The 20,429-nt window shown below is 36.4% G+C and overlaps 1 protein-coding gene across 4 annotated transcripts in view; it reads right to left on the bottom strand.

Annotated features, from left to right (window-relative positions):
• The window catches only part of LOC104567942 (uncharacterized), a 40,367-nt gene extending 20,157 nt beyond the window's left edge, over nucleotides 1-20,210 (bottom strand). Inside the window, exons 1-19 of one of the 4 annotated variants that reach the window (XM_088525735.1) lie at nucleotides 20,114-20,210; nucleotides 18,746-18,889; nucleotides 18,282-18,428; nucleotides 17,035-17,157; nucleotides 16,246-16,413; nucleotides 15,688-15,873; nucleotides 14,295-14,417; nucleotides 12,548-12,661; nucleotides 10,454-10,775; nucleotides 9,954-10,063; nucleotides 9,477-9,594; nucleotides 8,819-8,910; nucleotides 7,767-7,917; nucleotides 4,029-4,138; nucleotides 2,997-3,120; nucleotides 2,075-2,208; nucleotides 907-1,016; nucleotides 471-639; nucleotides 3-107 (exon numbers count right to left, since the gene is read on the bottom strand). In XM_088525735.1, the coding sequence (XP_088381861.1) occupies nucleotides 3-107; nucleotides 471-639; nucleotides 907-1,016; nucleotides 2,075-2,208; nucleotides 2,997-3,120; nucleotides 4,029-4,138; nucleotides 7,767-7,917; nucleotides 8,819-8,910; nucleotides 9,477-9,594; nucleotides 9,954-10,063; nucleotides 10,454-10,775; nucleotides 12,548-12,661; nucleotides 14,295-14,417; nucleotides 15,688-15,873; nucleotides 16,246-16,413; nucleotides 17,035-17,157; nucleotides 18,282-18,428; nucleotides 18,746-18,889; nucleotides 20,114-20,158 (2,595 nt within the window). In that variant the 5' untranslated portion in view covers nucleotides 20,159-20,210. The remainder of the gene's footprint in view (nucleotides 1-2; nucleotides 108-470; nucleotides 640-906; nucleotides 1,017-2,074; nucleotides 2,209-2,996; nucleotides 3,121-4,028; nucleotides 4,139-7,766; nucleotides 7,918-8,818; nucleotides 8,911-9,476; nucleotides 9,595-9,953; nucleotides 10,064-10,453; nucleotides 10,776-12,547; nucleotides 12,662-14,294; nucleotides 14,418-15,687; nucleotides 15,874-16,245; nucleotides 16,414-17,034; nucleotides 17,158-18,281; nucleotides 18,429-18,745; nucleotides 18,890-20,113) is intronic. The other 3 variants (XM_088525736.1, XM_088525737.1, XM_088525738.1) reach the window with 3 other exon arrangements.
• Nucleotides 20,211-20,429: the final 219 nt, after the last annotated feature.

The raw sequence follows: 20,429 nt of genomic DNA, 5'->3' as shown, positions 1-20,429 counted from the left end.
ACCTTTTCTTTCAGAGTAGCAACCTTTTCTGTTAGGTCATTGATGACTGATTTCTGCTCAGTATTCTCCACTTCATATGCACTGCATTTCTTTAAGACTTCATTGAGCTTAATATTAAAAAATAAAGGCAACATGATAAAATATATCAAGTTACAACTTTCATTACATTTTAAAATGTAACACGGAGCTTACATAACATTGAAGTTTATTTCTTGAAATTAAATTAGAAGAATAACTTATTGGAAGAACAAAACACAAATATTTTTGTGTAAAACAAAAGAATACTTAATTGTCCAAAGCAACACAAATAGAGCTCTGTGTTGGGTGTAAGAAATCTTTATACTCAAGTTGAAGTAAAGCAGTTATATGAAGTAACAACAGTGAAAGCTTTCAGACAAGAAAAACAGTAGTATTACTGCTGGACCAGAAAAAATAACATTAGAGACCATTAAAGAAAAGCTTTAACTTACTTTTTGCTCAGAATGCACTAACTTTTCACCAAGCTCTTTGTTCAGAAGATCCTTTTCTTGAAGCAGTTTCCTCAAAGTTTCCATTTGCTCTAGTTTTTCTGTTGTGCTCAACAGTTTTTGCTCTTTTTCCCCAAGAGAAGTTTCAAGAAAGCTATTTCTGTCAGTTAAACTAACAAAAAATATGTATTTAGAGCACTGAGAAGTTTGTTTGGAAAAAAAAGTCTGCCATAATCTTTCTAGGCTTATTAACTCCAAACTATGTTCCTAAAAAATTATTTATATACTTTACATTTAAGCTTACAAAAATAATATGAACCAGAAACAGGAATCAAGTGACAACTGCTAATATATTATACTCCCTATAACTCATTAGGCATTTCATCTTAAAGCAAAAAAAGCTAATCCTGCATAGAGCTGTAAAGAACATTTATTTTACCCTTTCAGTTGCTCATTCAAGCCAGAGATTAGAATTTGATGCTTTTCAGAATCTCGTGTTTGCTGGTTACGTAATTGAGCAAGCTGAGCTTGCAAACGCTCATTTTCATTCTGCAACAAAATAATAATGAAGAGAATTATTGCTCATAAAGACACAGTGTAAGAGAACCGGAGTCCTAAAAACCTTCCTCTTTAGGGTATTTGCCTCCTGAACAGCAACAGAGAAGTATTCTAGCATATAAGCAGATATCAGTGCAAAAATACAACAGTAAAAACACGCACACACACTCACACTGTGTTAAGGTAGCTTACTTATCTTAGTAGGGAAAGCTAGTGCTTTGAAAGAATAATCTCCACATTGGTTTGAAGACAGTAGGAAAACTGCAATTTTCTTCGTGTATTTTTTTTCAGGTTGAAGGAATGCAAAAACCTGCAGGAGACTAGAATAATATACGGGCATTTGTGGAGATAAAGAAGAAGAAAGCAAGCTGCATTCACACAGCCAGTGTTTTTGCACAGTGTAAGCCTCTATCCAGATTCACTGCACCAATTCAGAAGTAAAAACCATAAAAAAAAAAAAAAAAAAAAAAAAAAGGCAACATCAGCCAAAAACCAAAACCAGAACACAAATCCAAAAATCAACAGCAAATAGGACAAACGTGGCAAACTTGTCACCTCTACTGAAAATGAGCTACCGCTTTGGAGGATCAAAACACACCTGTACTGCCCTCAATAGCTGCCCTTCTTCCTCTACATCAAACGTTACCTGTATTGAAAGGCTTTGTTACAAGAGTCTCAAATACTAACACAACAATGTCTTTCATCTCGGTATTAACAATAAATTCATTTTTACATGTGCATTTAACAAACACCCATGAGAATGAAAATCATGTTGCCTTTCAGCACGTTCCAGTAACAAACAAGAAAGCTTCCGTCCAAATTGCTTCACAGTTTTCCTTCATGTGATGACTTAGGTGACAACAGGCTTAGGTGACAACATGATACACTGAACGCATCCTCTTTTGCAACATGCAGTACAAAACAGGCTTGAGATACCTTTGCTAGATAAAAATAAACACTTTTACCTTATTGTAAGCCATGACTGTAAGAATATAAAGTGAGAATTAAATTTGCTTCGCAGCAAGTTTTACACAACTTCAAAAGCTCACCTGAAGAGCCTCCATTCTACCTTGAAGCTGCAACCTATCTTCCAAATCCCGACAACGCTCCTCCAAACACAGGATTTGCTCCTGCAGTTGATTTCTTTCCAATTCCAACTCTTCAACTACAGTCCGTAAGCCTACTTAAGTCAAAAAGGAAAAGTTATATTTAAACAAAAGGTCTTCAAAAATTCCTCACATCTAGAAATGGCTTTCAGTTTTACGTTCTCATTCTCATTGATGCTGGGCACATTCTGCTCCCAACCATTTCCAATGGGTCCTGCACATCCAGGAAGTAGAGAACATAATAAAATCAAGCTGCATAGCTCAAATTCTTAGAGAATTTGGCAAAAGTTCCTATCCAACTCCTATCCTAGTACCTCAACCAGTAATTTGGCTCATGTCAGTTTAATTACTAGTTAATCATGTACTTGTAGGATCTAATTCTAGAGAGATATTAATACACTGGATTGTATCAAAATTTGTAAGAGAATCAACTCCATTTTACCAATTAGATGCAATCCAGACTTTGTCATGGATATAAAAAAATGCATTGAGAAAATTAGACCTCTGAGGTTAAAACTGAAACAACAGAGTATAATTCTGATCCGCAACAAAGAGTCATGCAAGTTGGAAACACCTTCACAGAAACAAGACTAATAACTTAAAACACAGGATATAAAAATAGGATATTTGATGGGCACCAGGGCTCATCTAAGCCCAGTGTTTAACCATATTTATATCCTACTTTTGAACCAAAACTAGGCAGTTCATCCAGCACGCACATGCTTCAAAATGAAACATAATAAAATGGAAGCCAAAGAAATTCAACAAAGATTAGAGTACACCACAAATGGCCTGTTAGTTGAATTTGAAAACAAAAACACAGATGTTGTGCATGCTTTAATAAACTGTCTAGTTGCTATCACACCTGCATTAGGTGAAGTGTACTCTGGCCACCAACCTCCCATGTTTTCTCCTTCAGCAGAGTGAGTGCTATCCAAGGTGACATTCAACTCTTGAAAACATTCTTTTCTATCAAAGCTGTATTCTTCCTATGCACAAAACATGAAAACGAAGTTTAAAAGAAGAAAAGAATCAGGGCTAAAATACATATTTATTAAAAGGATATTTTCAGGTAAAAATCCTGAAGCTCAGCAAGCGACTCAAGCACTAATATAAGCATGTAGTGTCACTGTGGACCCTAGAGTAACTGCCCAGGAGCCAACTACTGAAAAGCCAAAGTCTCCCACAGGTTTTATATAATCTGCCAGGCCTCTGAAGACACCCACAGGCACCTAAAGCTCAATGGATAGCTACCTCTGCATAGCACTTGCACCCTAGATTTCTACAGTTAATAGGGTCCTCTGAAACTCAAAGTAGTAGAGCTAACAAACATAAAGCATTCTTCCCATGAAGCAGCAACACAGCACTGATACCCTTAATTCATCCCACAACAGATTATGATCTTTTTTTCTTACAAACAACATCATTAACTACCTAGAAGACGCTCTGAATGATCTGAAAATATTTACAGATTATTCCACAATGATCCGCTGACAAAGAAAAAAAAAAAAACACAAAAAACCCACAACACACAACCCACAAAGACTGTATTTAGACCAAAAAGAGTCTGTATATTAAACCCATACATAGATTCAAGAATGTGAATTGCTTCATATGATCGCTTTTCATTATTTCAGGGTAAAATTGAGTAGATTCATGTCTCAAGAAAAAGAAAGATATGATGCCACTAGAGTTTCTTATCCTCTGGCTACACACACAATCATTTATTTTATCACCAAAACCACTTATTTACGTCTGGCTACATTTCAGTTACATCCATGATCTAAAAACGTAAGAGCTTAGGAACCCAAGAGCAAAGCACTACATAAATAACAAAACTTTCCATGTTTCTAATTAGCATACAAGTAAAAACAGACTCTCATACCCTCTGACCCACCTGAAGCTTCCTGGTGGTCTGGTTAGTTTTTCTTCTTGCCTGGTGCAGCCTGCCAATTCCTTGAACTGTGGTCAGTTCCTCCTCCAGCTCCTGTTGCCCTGAGACTATAGCTGGATCAGAGCAGCCAGGAAAGAACCAGTCATCCTCAATCAGTTTTGTGCCACAGGAAAGCAATTACATTTATATCAGACACTACTACACAAAAAAAAAAAAAAAAAAAAAAAAAAAGGCCAGGGACAGACTAAAGTCCCTATGAATGAATAACAGAAACAAGATTACAGAAGCAATCCGTTGCATTCACCTTGAGATTTCCCTCCAACAACGCTATGCAGAACACAAGAATATAATGTCTGCTTATCTCACTAGGAAAAAGCAACTGGATTCTAACTTCATTTATTCATCAGTTCTAAAAGAAGACTTTATAGAAGAGACTGGGAGGGGTAAGGTTATATTGATACAACCAATTAAAATGCCCAGTTACACTTCATTTCAATTTACCAGGTTAAATTTACCAGGTTAAAGTGCCTAATTTGTATAAAAAGCCACCAGCCCAGATAGCTGTGATTTTTATAAGCTTAACATTTACATGCATTTCTATCAAAATGAGATGTGTCCTTTAATTTTAGTGTTAGCTACAAAGTCGGATAATTCAAGGAAGTCACAAGCATGTGTTACAGTGCGAAGTGGCATCAAATCATCTTATGAGACATCAATACCACCCTTTCAAGGCAAATACAGAATCACTTGTAAATACATACACTAAACAAATTAAGAATATGAAAGCTTAAGTATGTATCCTGTTCATTGTTAGACATGAATTCTCATTTTAAGTACATTCCCATCTGTTTTGTGATATGACAAAACATGTTTGGGGTGGCAGATTAGGAAACAGATGCTTCATGCAAGGTAGACAGAACAGAAAAGCCAGTGCAAAGAAATGAAAACAAAGGTGGCTCCATATTTTAATTGAAGAGGTAATTAGCATTACATATACTTGATTTTCAGTTTAGCCATATCAATCCACTGCTATCCTCACAGTACATGAAATTCAGGAAACTGGTATCTCTGCACTATGTAAGGTAAAAAAACAAACTGTTAGGAGATTCAGTCCCACTGAGAATTCTCAGATTTCATCCGAGCTGTACCAGGATGACTTGGACCACAAATGCTACCAAAACACGCTTTAGTAACACCCATTAACTGTTATTAGAAGTTGATGGCTTCAAAAACCTTTTCAATAGGACTGCTAAACTGGATCTTACACTGCGGCTTCTTGCACTGTCACTTCATCAGTGCTTGTTTCGCACACCTCCATTTTCAAGTATGGATTCTAAAATTAAGAGTCATAATAGACATTTCTTCAAAGCCATAAAAATGTCTTTCTGATCCCATGTCTTATACCTCTTTTTGCAAGAAGTATCACTGTAAGTCAGGACAATCCAAGGATTGTTCTTATTTCAAATAAGACTTTGATCCTTTCCTTGAGGAAACAAATTTAAACTTTATAAAGTTGATCTTCATGCAAGCTATTTTTGAAAATAATCATAAAGCACGATACATGGTCCTTTAATAACCCAAACTACCAAATACTTGATAGTGCTGGCAGGGGAGGAAGACAGACAGACCATTGTCATATTAGAAATGACAATAGCAATGGGGAAATAATTTTTCTTATTTGAAGGTATTAGAAATCAGAGCTTTAGAATGATTTAGGCAAGTATTAAAATGCTTAGAGTAAAATTCATCACTGCTTTAACAACAGTTAGTAAGCAAATATATTTTCTAATGTTTTAGAACCATTTAAGTGGCCTCTGATTGGCAATTATATTAGCATAAAAACTGAAACACTCTCCAAAAGACATTTCTTCTGATAGACACTGTATTTAAATCAACTATGTGTCTACATTTCTTGACTATTCAAGCTAAATAGCACAATCTCTATTGGTTTGAAAGAGCAAGCCACAGTCTGTACATGTGATTAATACCAGCATCCTCTAGGTATCTCCCTTAGGTAGCTCCCCACACATTCAAACAAAGCCAAGTGCCATCTATGGCAGATTTCCATTGTTCCATGAATGGAATCATTGGTAGTGTTAGAAATTAAGATATTAGTACTATTAATGCATGCAAAGGTCTGCAATTTATGGGAGGAAGTTTTTTTTTCTTTTAAAGTGTCACTGAATTTCATGTACTCTTAAAAAGTATCTAAATAAATTTGATTCTTACTTAGTTAACAGTAACAGCAGCAAGCCATTTTTTTTTCCCTTAATTAAGGTTACAACATAAATATGGAGTCAGCTATTACTATAAAGAAGAATGAAGAAAGATGATTCAGTTAATGTAAATGAAGTCATAGGCATTGCAAGGAGAGGGGAAAAAAATCCAAGATAAAAACAGCATGTTACATGTATTACTAAAAACCACATACCATCAATGACAATCTTGTAAGGTACTGTTGGCAATTTCCTCAAATTAGGCATCAACAGAAGAAATCAACAACAGTATTTTACAAGTTGCCATTGCTGCAGGATCCTGCATGCACAAAACTGATGGGAAACTACGTTCTCCCTGGCTGACCAAATCGCAGTGGAGGGTAGGAGTGGAGGGGGAAGGGACGCTGAGTGCTCATCAGGTGTAACGGCAGGAAAAAAAGAAACAGAAAGGTCATGCTTATCGCAAGGGGAAAAAAAGCAAAATTAAACACGGACTGATACGGATGAAATCGTACAATGTTATTAATATTGCATGTGGATCTGCAGTTGCCACGGATTACAGGTACTTATAGTGAAGGTAACATTATCCTCGTTCAATGCCCAAAGCACGACGTGCGTAATTCCCTCAGAAAGGGACATGATTCTTAAAACATTTGCGTGCTTATGCATCGAACTTTAAGTTGATTGTATAAATGAGAAATAATGCAATCGCAGATTAAAAGAGACTGCCCAAATTAACTAACTGTTAATTATAATGGCAGACTGTGCACATTAAAATGTGCCACTGCAGTTAAATAAAAGGAGAAAAGTTATTATAAGTACTAGATGACATCGAAAATGAACATTAAAACTATCTCAAAATTAACTTAAATTTTTATAGTTTTTCCACAGGAAATGCATCATTTTCTCATTAACTGTTTTATCCATAATTCAGGAAATTTTAAAACTTCAGATTACTTGACATATTAATACTTTCTGTAGGTAACCAAAAAAAAATTTACCAGTCCCAAATAATTGCTAATTATTGTTATTCAGGTGATCTTTGCAAGTGAAATGTATTAATAGATTACTAAATGCTTTAAGAAGGTTTCTATTTAAAGAGATCTAGAACAAGCTTGCAACTCGGGTACACTTTTTTTTTCCCCCCTTTTCTTTTTTTTTCTTTAAAAAAGGAAAGAAAAAGAAAAAACCATCTCCTACCATGAAATTCTAACCAACACTATAGTTCCTGTTCTTACGTAGCCAGTAAGCTTCTGAAGCAAGTTCAAGGGATCTTAAAGAGCAGCAACTCAGACTGCAAATAAACTAAGCACATCTACTCATAAAATTGATACAAAAAGGATGAATGTATGAAAAGGATTCAAGGAAATAGGACAAAGCAGAAATCGCAAGTTCCGGCAATTTCACTAGCTACATACAACTTATGACCACGTGAATGAATCACGATGGAATATCGACTTAATCGAAACTTCTGCAGACACAGATGATTTAATCACCTAGTTTTATCGGAAATAAAATAATTCACCTTCTCTCTCCTCTTCAATCTGAGCCATTCTCAAGGCCATGGCAGACTTAACCTCTCTGACTTGATCACGGGACTCCTCTGACTCTGGCACAATCTCTTGCCATTCCAACAGCTGACTCTGCAATTCATCCACACTGCCCGATTCGCTGGCCTAACAAGAGAGAAGTTGGGCATGAAAGACACGTTTACCAAATCCCATTGCAAACATCAAAGACACTCTTGGCAAACTATTCACAGAGAAAACAAGCCACTATGTCCTAAATGGCAAGGCTTGCTTTTTATATAATGTACAAAGCGATGAATCAATGTAGAATACTACTATTTCCCCCTTTAATATGAAAAAAGCAAAAGGAGCTTTTTTAACTAACATTTTTGTTGCACACATTCATCTTCAATAATGTCTCATAGTTAAATAAAACCTTTATTTATTTATTTCTGTGGGAAATTATCTTTTATCTTAACCAGGATTAGCAAAAAATTTTCCATCTTCCCATAAACATAAGAACTACTTTAAGATTTTGCCTCACATTAAGCATCCCAAATTATCTAAAAAATTAGAAAAAGAAATAATGGGGGGGGAACATAGTAAACAGAACTAAATTAGTTCTGCTGCTAGTAAAAAATTACTGTGATTAACATAGATAGCTGAAGTTTCCTGGTAAAATTTTCTGATTCTTCTTACTTTGTCATCTGGACTTGTGCATTTGTTAAGATTTGTGTTGTTATTTGCTTGCTGAAAGCTATCCAGATTGCACAGAAAATAGCAGCGACATTTGATAACTTATGTGAAATGCAACTAAAAAATAATAATAATAAAAAGGAAACCATTAAGATAATGTAATGAAAAAGTCAGTAGAAATCAAACTCGAAGCAGCCCAAATCTTGTTACACAACTGTCCAGTTGCTGACATCATGTCAGCTTTGTATACTAGTGAATTATTTTCCAATCTAAGTTCCAGTTAACACACCTTCACTTTGAAAGTGCCATTAGCACCATTTGAGTTAATAAATCATATATATTGGCTCATATAAATCAATTTTAAGCAGTTAACCTGTGAAGCAGCTCTCTTTGTAACTTGGTCAAGATCAGCTTGCAACTTCCTTTGTTGCTCTTCATAGACTTCCAGTTTGGCCAGCAATTCTTCTACAAAACCAATACATTAGGTTCATTAGGACACAAAACTAACAGGTAGATCAGTCAAAATTTGAAAGTAGCATTCAAAACTAAAGTTCAGGTAAGGATTCATTTCAGTTGAAAAAATTCTGCTGGGCTCCTAGGCTCTGTTGCCATCTTATTACTAGATGGATTTTAACACTGAAGAATGCTTTAAATCTAAACTTACTGGTGGACTGAAAACACCCCCATCTTCAGTTTACAGAAAGGAAATTTTAGAGAAAATATCACGCCATGAAACAAAAAGCCCCTCAGAGCTTCATTTTAAACTCATCAAGGGCTGATGTATCATGCACGGATAGACTGAGGGAAGGAAAAGCTGACTTGTAACTCTGACCGAAGCACTCTATGCTATTATTCACATTTACATGAAACTACTACATAATATGTAAACAAAAAAAAAACCCACAGAATTAAGCATTTAAAAATTAATCCTGCTAAAATGAACCCAAGAAAATCCATTCATCTTTGTCACTTTACTTTTGAATCATTCTGAGTAGAAAACAAAAAGCAAGCAAATCATTTTTTATCTTTACCATTTTGAGTTCTCATTTCACGTAATGACTGCAGTTCTGACTGCAGTTCTTCCTTTTCAGTCTCTAATTCTGAGACACGATTATTTAAGGCAGATATGTCATTATTCTTTGATGAAAACTAAAAGAGAAAACCATTAAAAGTATCAAGATATGAAAAACACAGAAGAGTCAATGTAACTTTTTAAATTACTTTTTAGTAAGATTTGGAATAGCTACTTTTCTAGTATTGAAAGTACTAGCGAGTCTTTAACAGATTTACTCTGCATGACAGTGATACCACTTGATACTATGTTTTGTTGAAACTTTCTCTTCTAACAACATTTAACATCCATTCAGGTTTTATATATTTATTCGTATGTAAGGATACCTTGGAGGAATTATTTTAATATTCTATGCACATTATATTTTACTTTTTCCAATCTGATCTACAAATTCAAAAACAGGCATTTAAAATTAAATACAAAATGTTACACATACATTTTTCAGTTCATCCTCTAGTTGTTTGATTCTTGATTTAGACCAAGCCTTCATTTTCAGAAACTTAGCTTCAGATTTGCTGGCCTCTTCTGCTTTCAATTTCACTTGTTCTAAGAAACAGACATGAAAAAATAACTTTTAATCCCTAGAAAGATTATTAATGCAATTACAGTATTTTTCAAGACTTATGTTTAGCTCCATTACTAAAAGCAATTAACATTTCTATGAGACAATTTAGGCAGCCTTAGCATTTAAAAGAAAAAAGTAACACTGGGAAATGTGGGAAATGTAGGCTGAAATTTATAGTTCATGAGATTGTTATGCCAGTAGCCTCCATCATCATAGGATTCGAGTACTGGAAGTTCCTAATTAGTTTGGCAATAACTCTTTCATTGAATCTGATGAAGTTCTATGCACAACAGGTATAAATCTGGCATACAACAGGTAATAGTATGGAAAAGGCACCATTTGCATGTAAGGACTAGATTTAAATAGGATACCTTCCAATTCTTCCATCTTTTCTTTAGTGACAGATTCCAAATCTCTAACTTCTTTTGAATTATTCTGTCCATTACCACTTAACTCTGCCACTTGTTTCTTAAGCTGAAATAGGGCCTGATCTTTCTCTTGCATCTCTGTTTCATGTTTCTCTTGAATTTCATGCAATTCAGTGGTGTATTTCTCCTGGATTTTTGTCATTTCAAGCTCGTGCTTCTCCATCATATCTCTTAGCTGGGCTCTCATTACATGCTTCTCAGCATCCAGTTTAGACTGGAGGTTTTCCTTTTCAGACAGGAGACGTTTCAGGTTTTCATTAATCCCCTGTTAAAGAAAAGTATATATTTATATATATATATATATATATATATTTTTAACATAATGCTTCTTCAGTAACACTGTCAAATATATATCATCTGCATTCCTCTCCAAATGTTGTAGTCAAAAAAATCAGTGCTTCTGTTGGTCACCTGTCGCTACCACAAATCATTTGCGACTTTGCAAGGCATTAGGCAAGACTCTAATAAAAGGACATCATGATTTGAGTCAAAAATACATTCAACATGTTCTATAGGTCAATGGAATAAAAATAAAGTTCCATAAATAAGAAAGAGCATGTTTGGTTCTATGCAGTATTTAAAAAATAAATAAATAAATAAATAAATGGAAGATGATGTCTCTAACAGTGATACCAAAGAGAAAAAATGCTGGCTGGCTACAATTCCATCCCAATGTTGTTACTTGCCTCCTAAAAAATTAAAGAAAACAAATTGTGGTCTAATTCATCTTCACACTATTGCTAGTTCTCTTTTATTGCTTACTCCATTTTAAATGCCTTCATATAAGTTATTTTAATACACAAATTGGCAGAAAAGACTCCAGATGGACATAATGGAAAAGTCTACTTACATTAGACATACTGTACAAAAACTTTCATGATATATAAAGCTTTCGTACACAGGAATATAAACTGTCCAAGTAAAGAAATTGTGCAGAAAACAGAGTGAATATTTTCAAAACATAATTAAAACTATTTATGAAAATAGAGCTTTTATGCATTTATTTTTCTTAATGCTAACGCTGAGGTGGCCTTCCCACTTAAGCTGCTTCAAAATTGATGATGCCACAGTCCAGCCTTCCTCCTACACACAGGGTGCACGTTTCTGTCCCAACAGTGTGTTAGCACTACACTACCAGTGTAAGGAGTAACTGGAGTTACTCCTCCAGTAACTCTGTATAGAAATATATGCCTAATGTAGACAAAAATCTACCTCAGAAGGTTAAAAAAAAAAAAAAAATTCTCAGCATAACGCAAATGACAAGAATGAATGGAAAAGACAAATGAAGCATCAATTTACGTAGGCTTAAATTGCCATGGTACTTAACTACCTGAGCAGGACATTACAAATCACCTCTACCTGACTACATAGTTAAAACAATTTCTAATAGATTTTGATTCTGACAGCCCCCTTAGGATGAACATTTGCCGAGAAGACTACAGCTAAAATGCTGGATGTAGTACCCACCATTTCCTAGGCAAGCTATAATGTGCCTGTTTCAGCAAAGAGTCCTAAAACCCTATCTGAGAGATCACAAGGTCCTTTTTCTACATTGCTGAACTGAAGAGGCAGCACTCAAAGCTTCATATGTTAAGCACAAAAAACCTTGATAAGCTTGATTGCAATCAGTAGAAAAAATTTCAAAGCAAAAGCATGCCACTAGTAAAACATGCTCCTCAAAAAACCTGAGTTTTGGAGTTCCAAAACAGTAGTTAACTACTTTGGAGCTTATCAGAAGAACTGAAATCTTTGGCAGCAAAAAGCCTTCCTTATGTGGCAAGTTCCCAACATGAATAAAGACAAGCTAAGGGAATCATTTGACAGTGTTATGTTTTACAGGCTTTAGATTTCCTTTGTTTCCTAATTGAAATTCATATTTGATTGCCTAATTATGGCTGCGTTGTTAGCACATACCAAAGCCTCCCAGAGCACTGGGCAAACACTACATGCAAAATTGTCTTTTGTACACAGCTAAATAGCTTTCTGAACCTGTAACTGACCAGATAGCTTATATAGACTACTCAACTTATTTCTTACTTTCAGTTGCTGGTCCTTGGCATCCAGTTCTTTCTGCAACATGTCTATGACCTGTGTCCTTCCCAGCATGACTTCTTCTTTTTCATGGAGCTTCTGTTTCAAGGCTTTTAGTAGCTAGCAATAAAAAAATAAAAAATAAATTAAAAAAAAAATCAAGCCATCAGTAAACAGTTTTGTCAGTTCACAGACTGACGAAGTGGTCGGGGTTAGAAGGGATCTCTGAAGATCATCTAGTTCAATCCCCTTGCTCAAGCTAGGGCACATCTCCAGGGATTTTGTCCAGGTGGCTTACATATATCTACAAGGAAGGACATTCTGAAACCTCTCTCAGCAACTTGTTGCAGCGCTCAGACAAAGCTCATAATAGAGAAGTTTATCCTCATGTGCAGATGGAATTTCCTGTGTTTCAGTTCTTGCCTATTGCATCTCATCCTATTTTTGGGCACCACTGACAACAGTATGGCTCCATCCTCTTTATACCCTCCCTTCAGATACATATTGATAAGATCCCTCAGTTCTCCAGGCTGAAGAGCCTCTGCTCTCTCAATCTTTCCCCATACGCGAGAGGCTCCAATCCCTTAATCACCTTTGCTGGACTCACTCCAGTAACTTCACGTTTGTCTTGTGCTGCGGAAGCCAGAACTGGAAAGAGCAGATGAGGCCTCACGAGGGCTGAATACAGGGGGAGGATTATCTCCACCAACCCGCTGGCAATACTCTTCCTAAGGCAGGCCAAGATCCCAAGGGCCTTCTTAGCCACAAGGGTACATGGTCGATCCATGGTCACTCGGCCACCATGACTGCCAAATCCTTCTCATGGAATCACAGAATGCAGAATCACAGTGTCACAAATGCAGAATCACGGAATGTTTAAGGTTGGAAGGGACCTCTAGAGGTCATCTAGTCCAACCCCCACCCTGCACACGCAGGGACACCTAGAGCACGTGGCACAGGACTGTGTCAAGCGGGTTTTGAAGATCTCCAGAGAAGGAGACTCCACAACCTCTCTGGGCAGCCTGTTCCAGGGCTCTGTCACCCTCACTGTTAAGAAGTTCTTCCTCATATGGAGGTGGAACTTCCTGTGTTTCAACTTACACTCGTTACCCCTTGTTCTGTCACCAGCATCCACAGAGAAGAGCCTGGCCCCATCCTCCCTACAATCATCCCTCAGGTACTTCAACACGTTAATCAAATCTCCTCTCAGCCTTCTTTTCTCCAGACTCAACAGGCCCAGCTTGCCTAGTCTTTCCTCATACAACAAAACTCCAGTCCCTTAATCATCTTCCTGGCTCTACGCTGGACCCTCTCTGGAAGCTCAATGTCCTTCTTGCACTGGGGTGCCAAGAACTGCCCACAATACTCCAGGTGCAGCCCCAACAGAGCTGAGCAGAGGGGCAGGATCCCCTCCCTCGACCTGCTGGCAACGCTCCTCCTGATGCAGGCCAGGATCCCATTGGCCTTCTTGGCCACAGGGCACATTGCTGCCTCATGGTTAACCTGTTGCCAACCAGGACTTCCAAATCCCTCTCCACAGAGCTGCTTCCCAGCTCCTCATCTCTCATGCTGTCCTCGTCGTTACAGCTTCTTCTCCTCATTCTCTCTTTCAGAGAAAAGAAGAAAAAGACTCATCTTTATTTTTTCTCAACCAGGTATCTGGAATTGTGGCAGAGAAATTAAGTTGTATGATTCCAAATTTCCCAAGGCTCACTAAGTCAAAGGAAGCTAAAGTGTTCCCAAACTAACATACCTGTTCCAGGTCAGCACTTGCATCAGATTTAGCAGCTAACCTAAAGAGCTCCTGCTCATGCTTTTCTCTCTGCGTTTCCAGTTCCTTTTCCTTTTCTTGAATAATATTTTGAAACACACGAATCTGAAAACACATAAAATTAAATATGAAACCACTCCATAATGATATATTAAAAGTACACCGAATTACCTAATCAAAAGCACAGTAAGATGTCATTAAATCTTAAGTCTGAATTTTGCTTCCACTTAACAGTCTGTATCATGTTGAAGAGATTATTGCTAGTCCTTGTTAATATCACAGATCTTCCCTTCTTGGATGCCATGTTCTGGTACTTAATTCATCTTCAAAAGTTCACATAGACTACAACCATTTCTAGCATGTTTCTATGAATTAATACCAAAGAGCAGCTCTGAAAACTAGCCACCTCCCTGTCTTTGTTAGCTACCCTATAAAAACTGTAAGAACTGGATATAAATTAGGGGACCTTGATAGTAATATTTTGAATAAAAATTCAAGATTCTTTTTCAACGTAAATATTTTTTCACATAAAAGTCCTACCTAGTTTTTTATATGGGTGAGCACACAGTGTTCATTAAGAATTTTATAGTCACCAGTGTTTCTCTTCCTTTCAAAAATAATACCTATGTGGTAATAAACAAGGGCTAATTAAACTTAGTCAGGTTCATGATCCAAACTAGTGTTTCTGGTACATGTCAATAAAATCAAACATCAAATTTTCTGGGCAATACTGAGATGAAGTTTTATACATGGCAGAAATTAAGATCTGAAGTGTGAAGTACATTACATCTATATCAGAGACTTGACTTTAAAATGAGTTGTAAGAGCCCCGTAGCATGAAGAAATTGATTTTTTTATTTGTTTGTTTTTGTTTAAAAAGGGCTTTGGCTTTGTCCTGGCCTGTTTACCAGATGCTGACTTTTCTAGAAGAGTTCCCCAACTGGTATACCAAACTTTTTCAGCTTTTTCGCCCCCCGCAAAGCCAATCCAAAGACCCCAAAGGAAGATGCTTTTTTGTTTTCTTCAGTGCACCCATGCATGTGCCAGACAGCTCACAGACAGGTGTGGAGGTTGTTCATCTAGAACTCTGCACAACTCCTTTTACCCTGCTGCATGCTAGCTTCTCTGTTGCCAATGTTAAATCCCTAAATTCCTTTTTCATAAAATGCTTTCATCTTCAATTATCACCAGCAAAAAATACCCAGTGTCATTATTCTGATCTCATCTAATCACCAGTTCAATCTGCACTCAAGAATCCTACAAAACCAACAATGGCTTTTCTTAGTGAAGACAGAAGTTCTTGAGATAGTAATCTTGCTGTGCTGTCACTATTTCTTCCAACAAAGAATGTAAACACTTTTACAGTTACACTTACATTTTCCATATACGTGGCTTCTCTTTCTTGGAAACGCTCTCTTTCTTTATTATGAATATTTTTAAGACTTTCAATCTGTTCCTGGAACAAGCTACATTTTTCTTCACTGTCTCCAACCTTCTTGGTAAGATTGTGAACCAGAATTTGCATGCTTTGCAGTGATGATTCTTTCATGGACAGCTGATTCTTCAAAATGCAAACCATAAAACAATTAGAAAAGCAACACAGAAAAGGCCAACTACTAGTACCTTCTCCAGTTAAAGCATTAAAACTAGATCTGAATTTAGATTTTGAGTGAAATTTGTCAGCAGTCCCCTAAGTTGATACTAATAATACTGCAAAACACTTCAATATTTTCCTAAAAATGATTCCAGAAAAGAAGCAAACAAATGCAGAACTATTAATGTACATTAAAATAATCAATGGGGAAATTTTATTCACGTGAATAACTGCTGTTATTCAGAGGATTTGTGCCTCAGAGCAGGATCCACAAAATTTGCTGATTCCTTAAAATTTTAAGATTCCTTGAATTTTATAATTCAGTTTCTAAAATGATACCTTCAGTTCTTCATTAGGCAGGAATATTTCACTGCCAACACCACCTGATCCACATGCCATTTGTAAATCAATGATGTAGGCATCTCTTTCAGCCAACTTCTTTTCTCTTTCTGCCAGCATGGTATCCATTTCTGCCCCTCGACACTGCTGTGCCTCCAACTCGACATTCTGAAATGGAAGAGCCAACATTTAACCTGTACAGCTATCATCTACAGCACTGAAGATGGGATTGCACTGTTCATCTCCTTACAGCTTATTTTAGGATACTGGAACAATTAATGCCAAACGTACAGCCAGAATCTATTTTGACTGTTAGGTTCAATTACTAACTACTTTCTCTCTGAAGCAAGGCAGCATTCATATTCATGCAACTTCCCACAGACAACAGTGACATCCACAGACCAGATCACCGCACAGAATTATAAATCATAAAATGAGATAACTCCTTGCTTACATTTCTTCCTGATACGACTTTTTTTTCGCAACAAGAAAAATCAGATACAAAACAGCATTTTCATTCAAAGTGAGAGATATAAAGCTACCATATATAGAACTAACATTAACCCACGAAGTTCTCATTTCTGTTTGCCTCCTCCATTCATTTTCAAGCTATAAAAGCACATTTTAGGACTCAGTGTTCAGCGAAGGCACAAAGGACAAAATTCTCACTGGCCAGGCAGGTTACTCTTTTCTCAGTAAAGAACATTCTCAGCATCTCTCTCTAATCCTTAAATATAGCCCTACACAAAGAACGTGAAAAAACATACTTAACATCTTATAAAACCTGACCTTCTTTTGCAACTCTTCATTTTTTTGTATGATCTGGGATTCTAGTTCTTCAATTCTCCTTTTTAGTACTAATATTTTCCCACGATTTGCAGCGGCATTTTCCTGGTCACCTTCTCTTGATGCCTGCAAAGACAGGGAGTTCTACATTCCATAACTAGGTAATGACTGGCGTCTGCACCTCTACCTATTCAAACAGTACTGGTGGAAGAAAAGGTGAAGCTTACTCAAGGTTCATGTTTCAGTTCTCTCATATTTTAAGTATTCCAAATAGAAACTAGCCAAAGCAGAAACAGTATCTATATCAAGCATCAAAAAAAAAAAACTTTAATTTTTAATGATAGTCATTGATGCAAAGTGGACTGAAACACGCAACAAGGGCATATAATTCCTCTGACAAGCATAATCTGTATAATCCAGTCAGAGAAACAAAAACATATTGGGGAGTAGGGGAGAAAAAAAAAAAAAAAAACACTTTTCTTCAATGTAAATTAAACAGCTCAAAAACACATTTTTTCTAACCAGATATTGAGTTATAGAAGTTACATGGCTTTATAAAAAACACCCAAGAATATGTTTTATTAGAAAAATAGATCAGAAGCATGAATAATTAGCTACTCCATGCTTTGGAGAACATTTTGGGACTCCTACAGGCTGATCTATCTCTGTCTCATTTCAGTATCTCCTCAGAAAAGTGACCTAGAAACACTAAAGCTTCAGTGAAGTTATTTTAAAAGTTGTATGAAATCTAAGTATGTTAAAGACATACAAGTCTACTCATCTCTGCTACTAAAAACAGATTTGAAAATATTCAAGTCTCTGTTGACAGTAGAACACTGAAAACAAATGATTTTTTTTTTTTTTTTTTTTTTTTTTTTTTTTTACACATTTACGTTCTGTCATCTATGCCATTAATACATTTCTATTTCTATCTTGGATATTAAAATAAACAAGCTGATTTTGTTGTCCTGATTCACACGTGTTGAGTGTTGTGCCACAAATACTAAAAACAAAGGTTTAAAAAGTTAATAATAGAATAATGTATGTTTCTTTCAGTATCTAAGTTACTATAAAAACACAGAAGAATGCATTAAAACAGTGAAGGGGACAAAGGACACCTGTACACCCTAACCTCGCTCCTAATTTGACTCAGCTCAAAGTTCAGACTTCAGCTCCTCATTTGGGTACAGCACACAGTTTTCTGAAGCATCACAGAAATAACATCTACTTTCAGATATAAGGACACTTACTTTCTTTTGCTCTGTTTTTGCCTCTAAGCCTCCTGATTCCGATAATTGTTTCTTAAGTTCTTCCAATTGTGAGGTTAGAGATGCGACCTTGGCTTTGTTTTGCAGCTTGACTTTGGAAAGCTTGGCATCAGCAGATTCCTTTTCCTCCTACAAACACCAGAGTAACAAAGGAATTAAAGTGATATGGGAACAACTGCATCTTTCCATTCTCCCACAAAATAAAACCTTAAAATAATTACAAAAAAAAAATTCTTTCCTCTGAAGAAAGATTACTACACCCTGTGCTACAGATCTGCATACATAAAACAATCTCCCTTTCATAATTTAAACTGCCTGCACATGGACTGTGAGCTTCCAGCTCTCTGAAAGCCGCTCTGCAATGGCTATTTGTCCCTTACATTTATTAAGTGCACCTGTTCTCACAGGGAGCACAGGGAGCTTGTGTAACACCCGGCCCTCGGTACCTTGAGTTGCTGGTCTTTGGTGCGAAGCGCCGCATCCTTCTCTCGGACGAGCTCCTTGAGCTGCGCGACCAGCTGCTCGGTGCTGCTCAGCTGCTCCGCGAGATCCGCGGCGGACGCGCGTCCCGCGGGCTCTGGGCCCGCCGCCTGCGCACAGGAAGCTCGCTTTAAGCAGCAGTAGGGTGCCAACAACACCCTGTGCAAAACCTGTCACCAGCTTCTGAGCACGTTCAAATCCCAGTGGAGCGCTCTACTAAAACTTGCTTATCCAGGCAGCTTTTAGCTAGTCTGAACAATAGCGGAAGGGCTGAGAAAGAATCACACTTAAAAGATTTCATAACATACCCATAATAATCGGATTTATTTTGTGCAAAAAAAGAAAAAAAAAACCCACATTAACAGTTTAGTCAAAAAATATCCTAGTACATTTGAACATGATAAAGGAATTCCTGCATTTTCTCATCTTCAGGAATTCCTTTCACTATCCTCCTTTTCTTCTCTTTATAAACCCCTGTCTAGATCACAAATTCTTATGAATAACAACTTTCCTCTCTGTCTTTCTGAAAACCACCTAAGCCCTGTGTATATTAACAAAGTCTTTCAAGAATGTCTGCTCTATCCAGGACTTCTAATGCAGCTTAAGTTTTTAAGGAAGAAGCAAAAAAACAACATTCTTCACCATTCCATTAATAAGTTCTCATAAAATAAATGTGAATGGATCATTTCAAATAAATGTGAACAGATCATTTCAAATAAAAAAGGGGTGCAGCCTGATTTTGGATGGTTAATGAAGACCATAAAAAATAAAAAAACACCCACACTGAATAATGACTGACTTTATGTACAAGGACTCCTTCATTCAAAAACACTGCCACAAGCCTAGCAGAAAACTTCCTTTAGATAACATGAGGTTGCAAATCTTAGAAATTGGGTTAGGAATATTTAATGGGAATACAACAAATCAATCAAAGCCTGTAGGTATTGCAAACCAAGCTTCCTTGTCTACTGAATTCTCATCATGATTTCCAGTAAGAGTGTTCTTGAACTCACAGTGATGAAGTATTTATATTGAATACAACATACATGAAAAACAATTGCAATAAAGGCTCTGCAATTCCTACAGGCTTTTTCCTAAAGCAAGATAAGCATAGCAGAGAGGAATCAAGCAGCTGTATTTCATGTGAAGGATTAAATACCAAACACCGGCAGCAATAAGCCAAACTGACTTGGCACCCTAACACTGTATCTTGGTAAAACCAGCTAAGTAATTTCCTTATAAAAAGTAAATATGATTAACATATCCTCAATTCAAGATCCCCTGTTTCAGAAGTTCTAAAGAAATTGCCATTTTAACAGTAATCCAATACTTACTACTGGTTTTGAAGGAGAATCTTCTCCACTACCCCATTTCCACATAGCTTCCAGATGACTATGAGAAAATAAACAAAATAATCACAATAATTATCAGTTACACTTAGATAACTAGTTAATTTGTATTTATCTCCATATATTTGAATGTGAAATACTTGAAGCTAATTCAAAATGGTGATAAATTCTGAAGGCAACTCCACTCCCATTAGTGCTTGTTGTGAAGGAAAAAAAAATAGTATTGTTGTGAATTGCGCCTTTTGAAAAAATGGCAAACCAGTTAAGTGACAATATTATATTAAAAATAAAAAAAGAAAAT

The sequence above is a fragment of the Tinamus guttatus genome, unplaced genomic scaffold (genome assembly GCF_059628265.1).
Source record: "Tinamus guttatus ecotype Peru unplaced genomic scaffold, ASM5962826v1 Tinamus_guttatus_pri_ptg000240l, whole genome shotgun sequence".
NCBI lineage: Eukaryota > Metazoa > Chordata > Aves > Tinamiformes > Tinamidae > Tinamus > Tinamus guttatus.
Note: the sequence above shows the minus strand (reverse complement) of the source record. Positions and strands in the feature narration are given on the sequence as shown.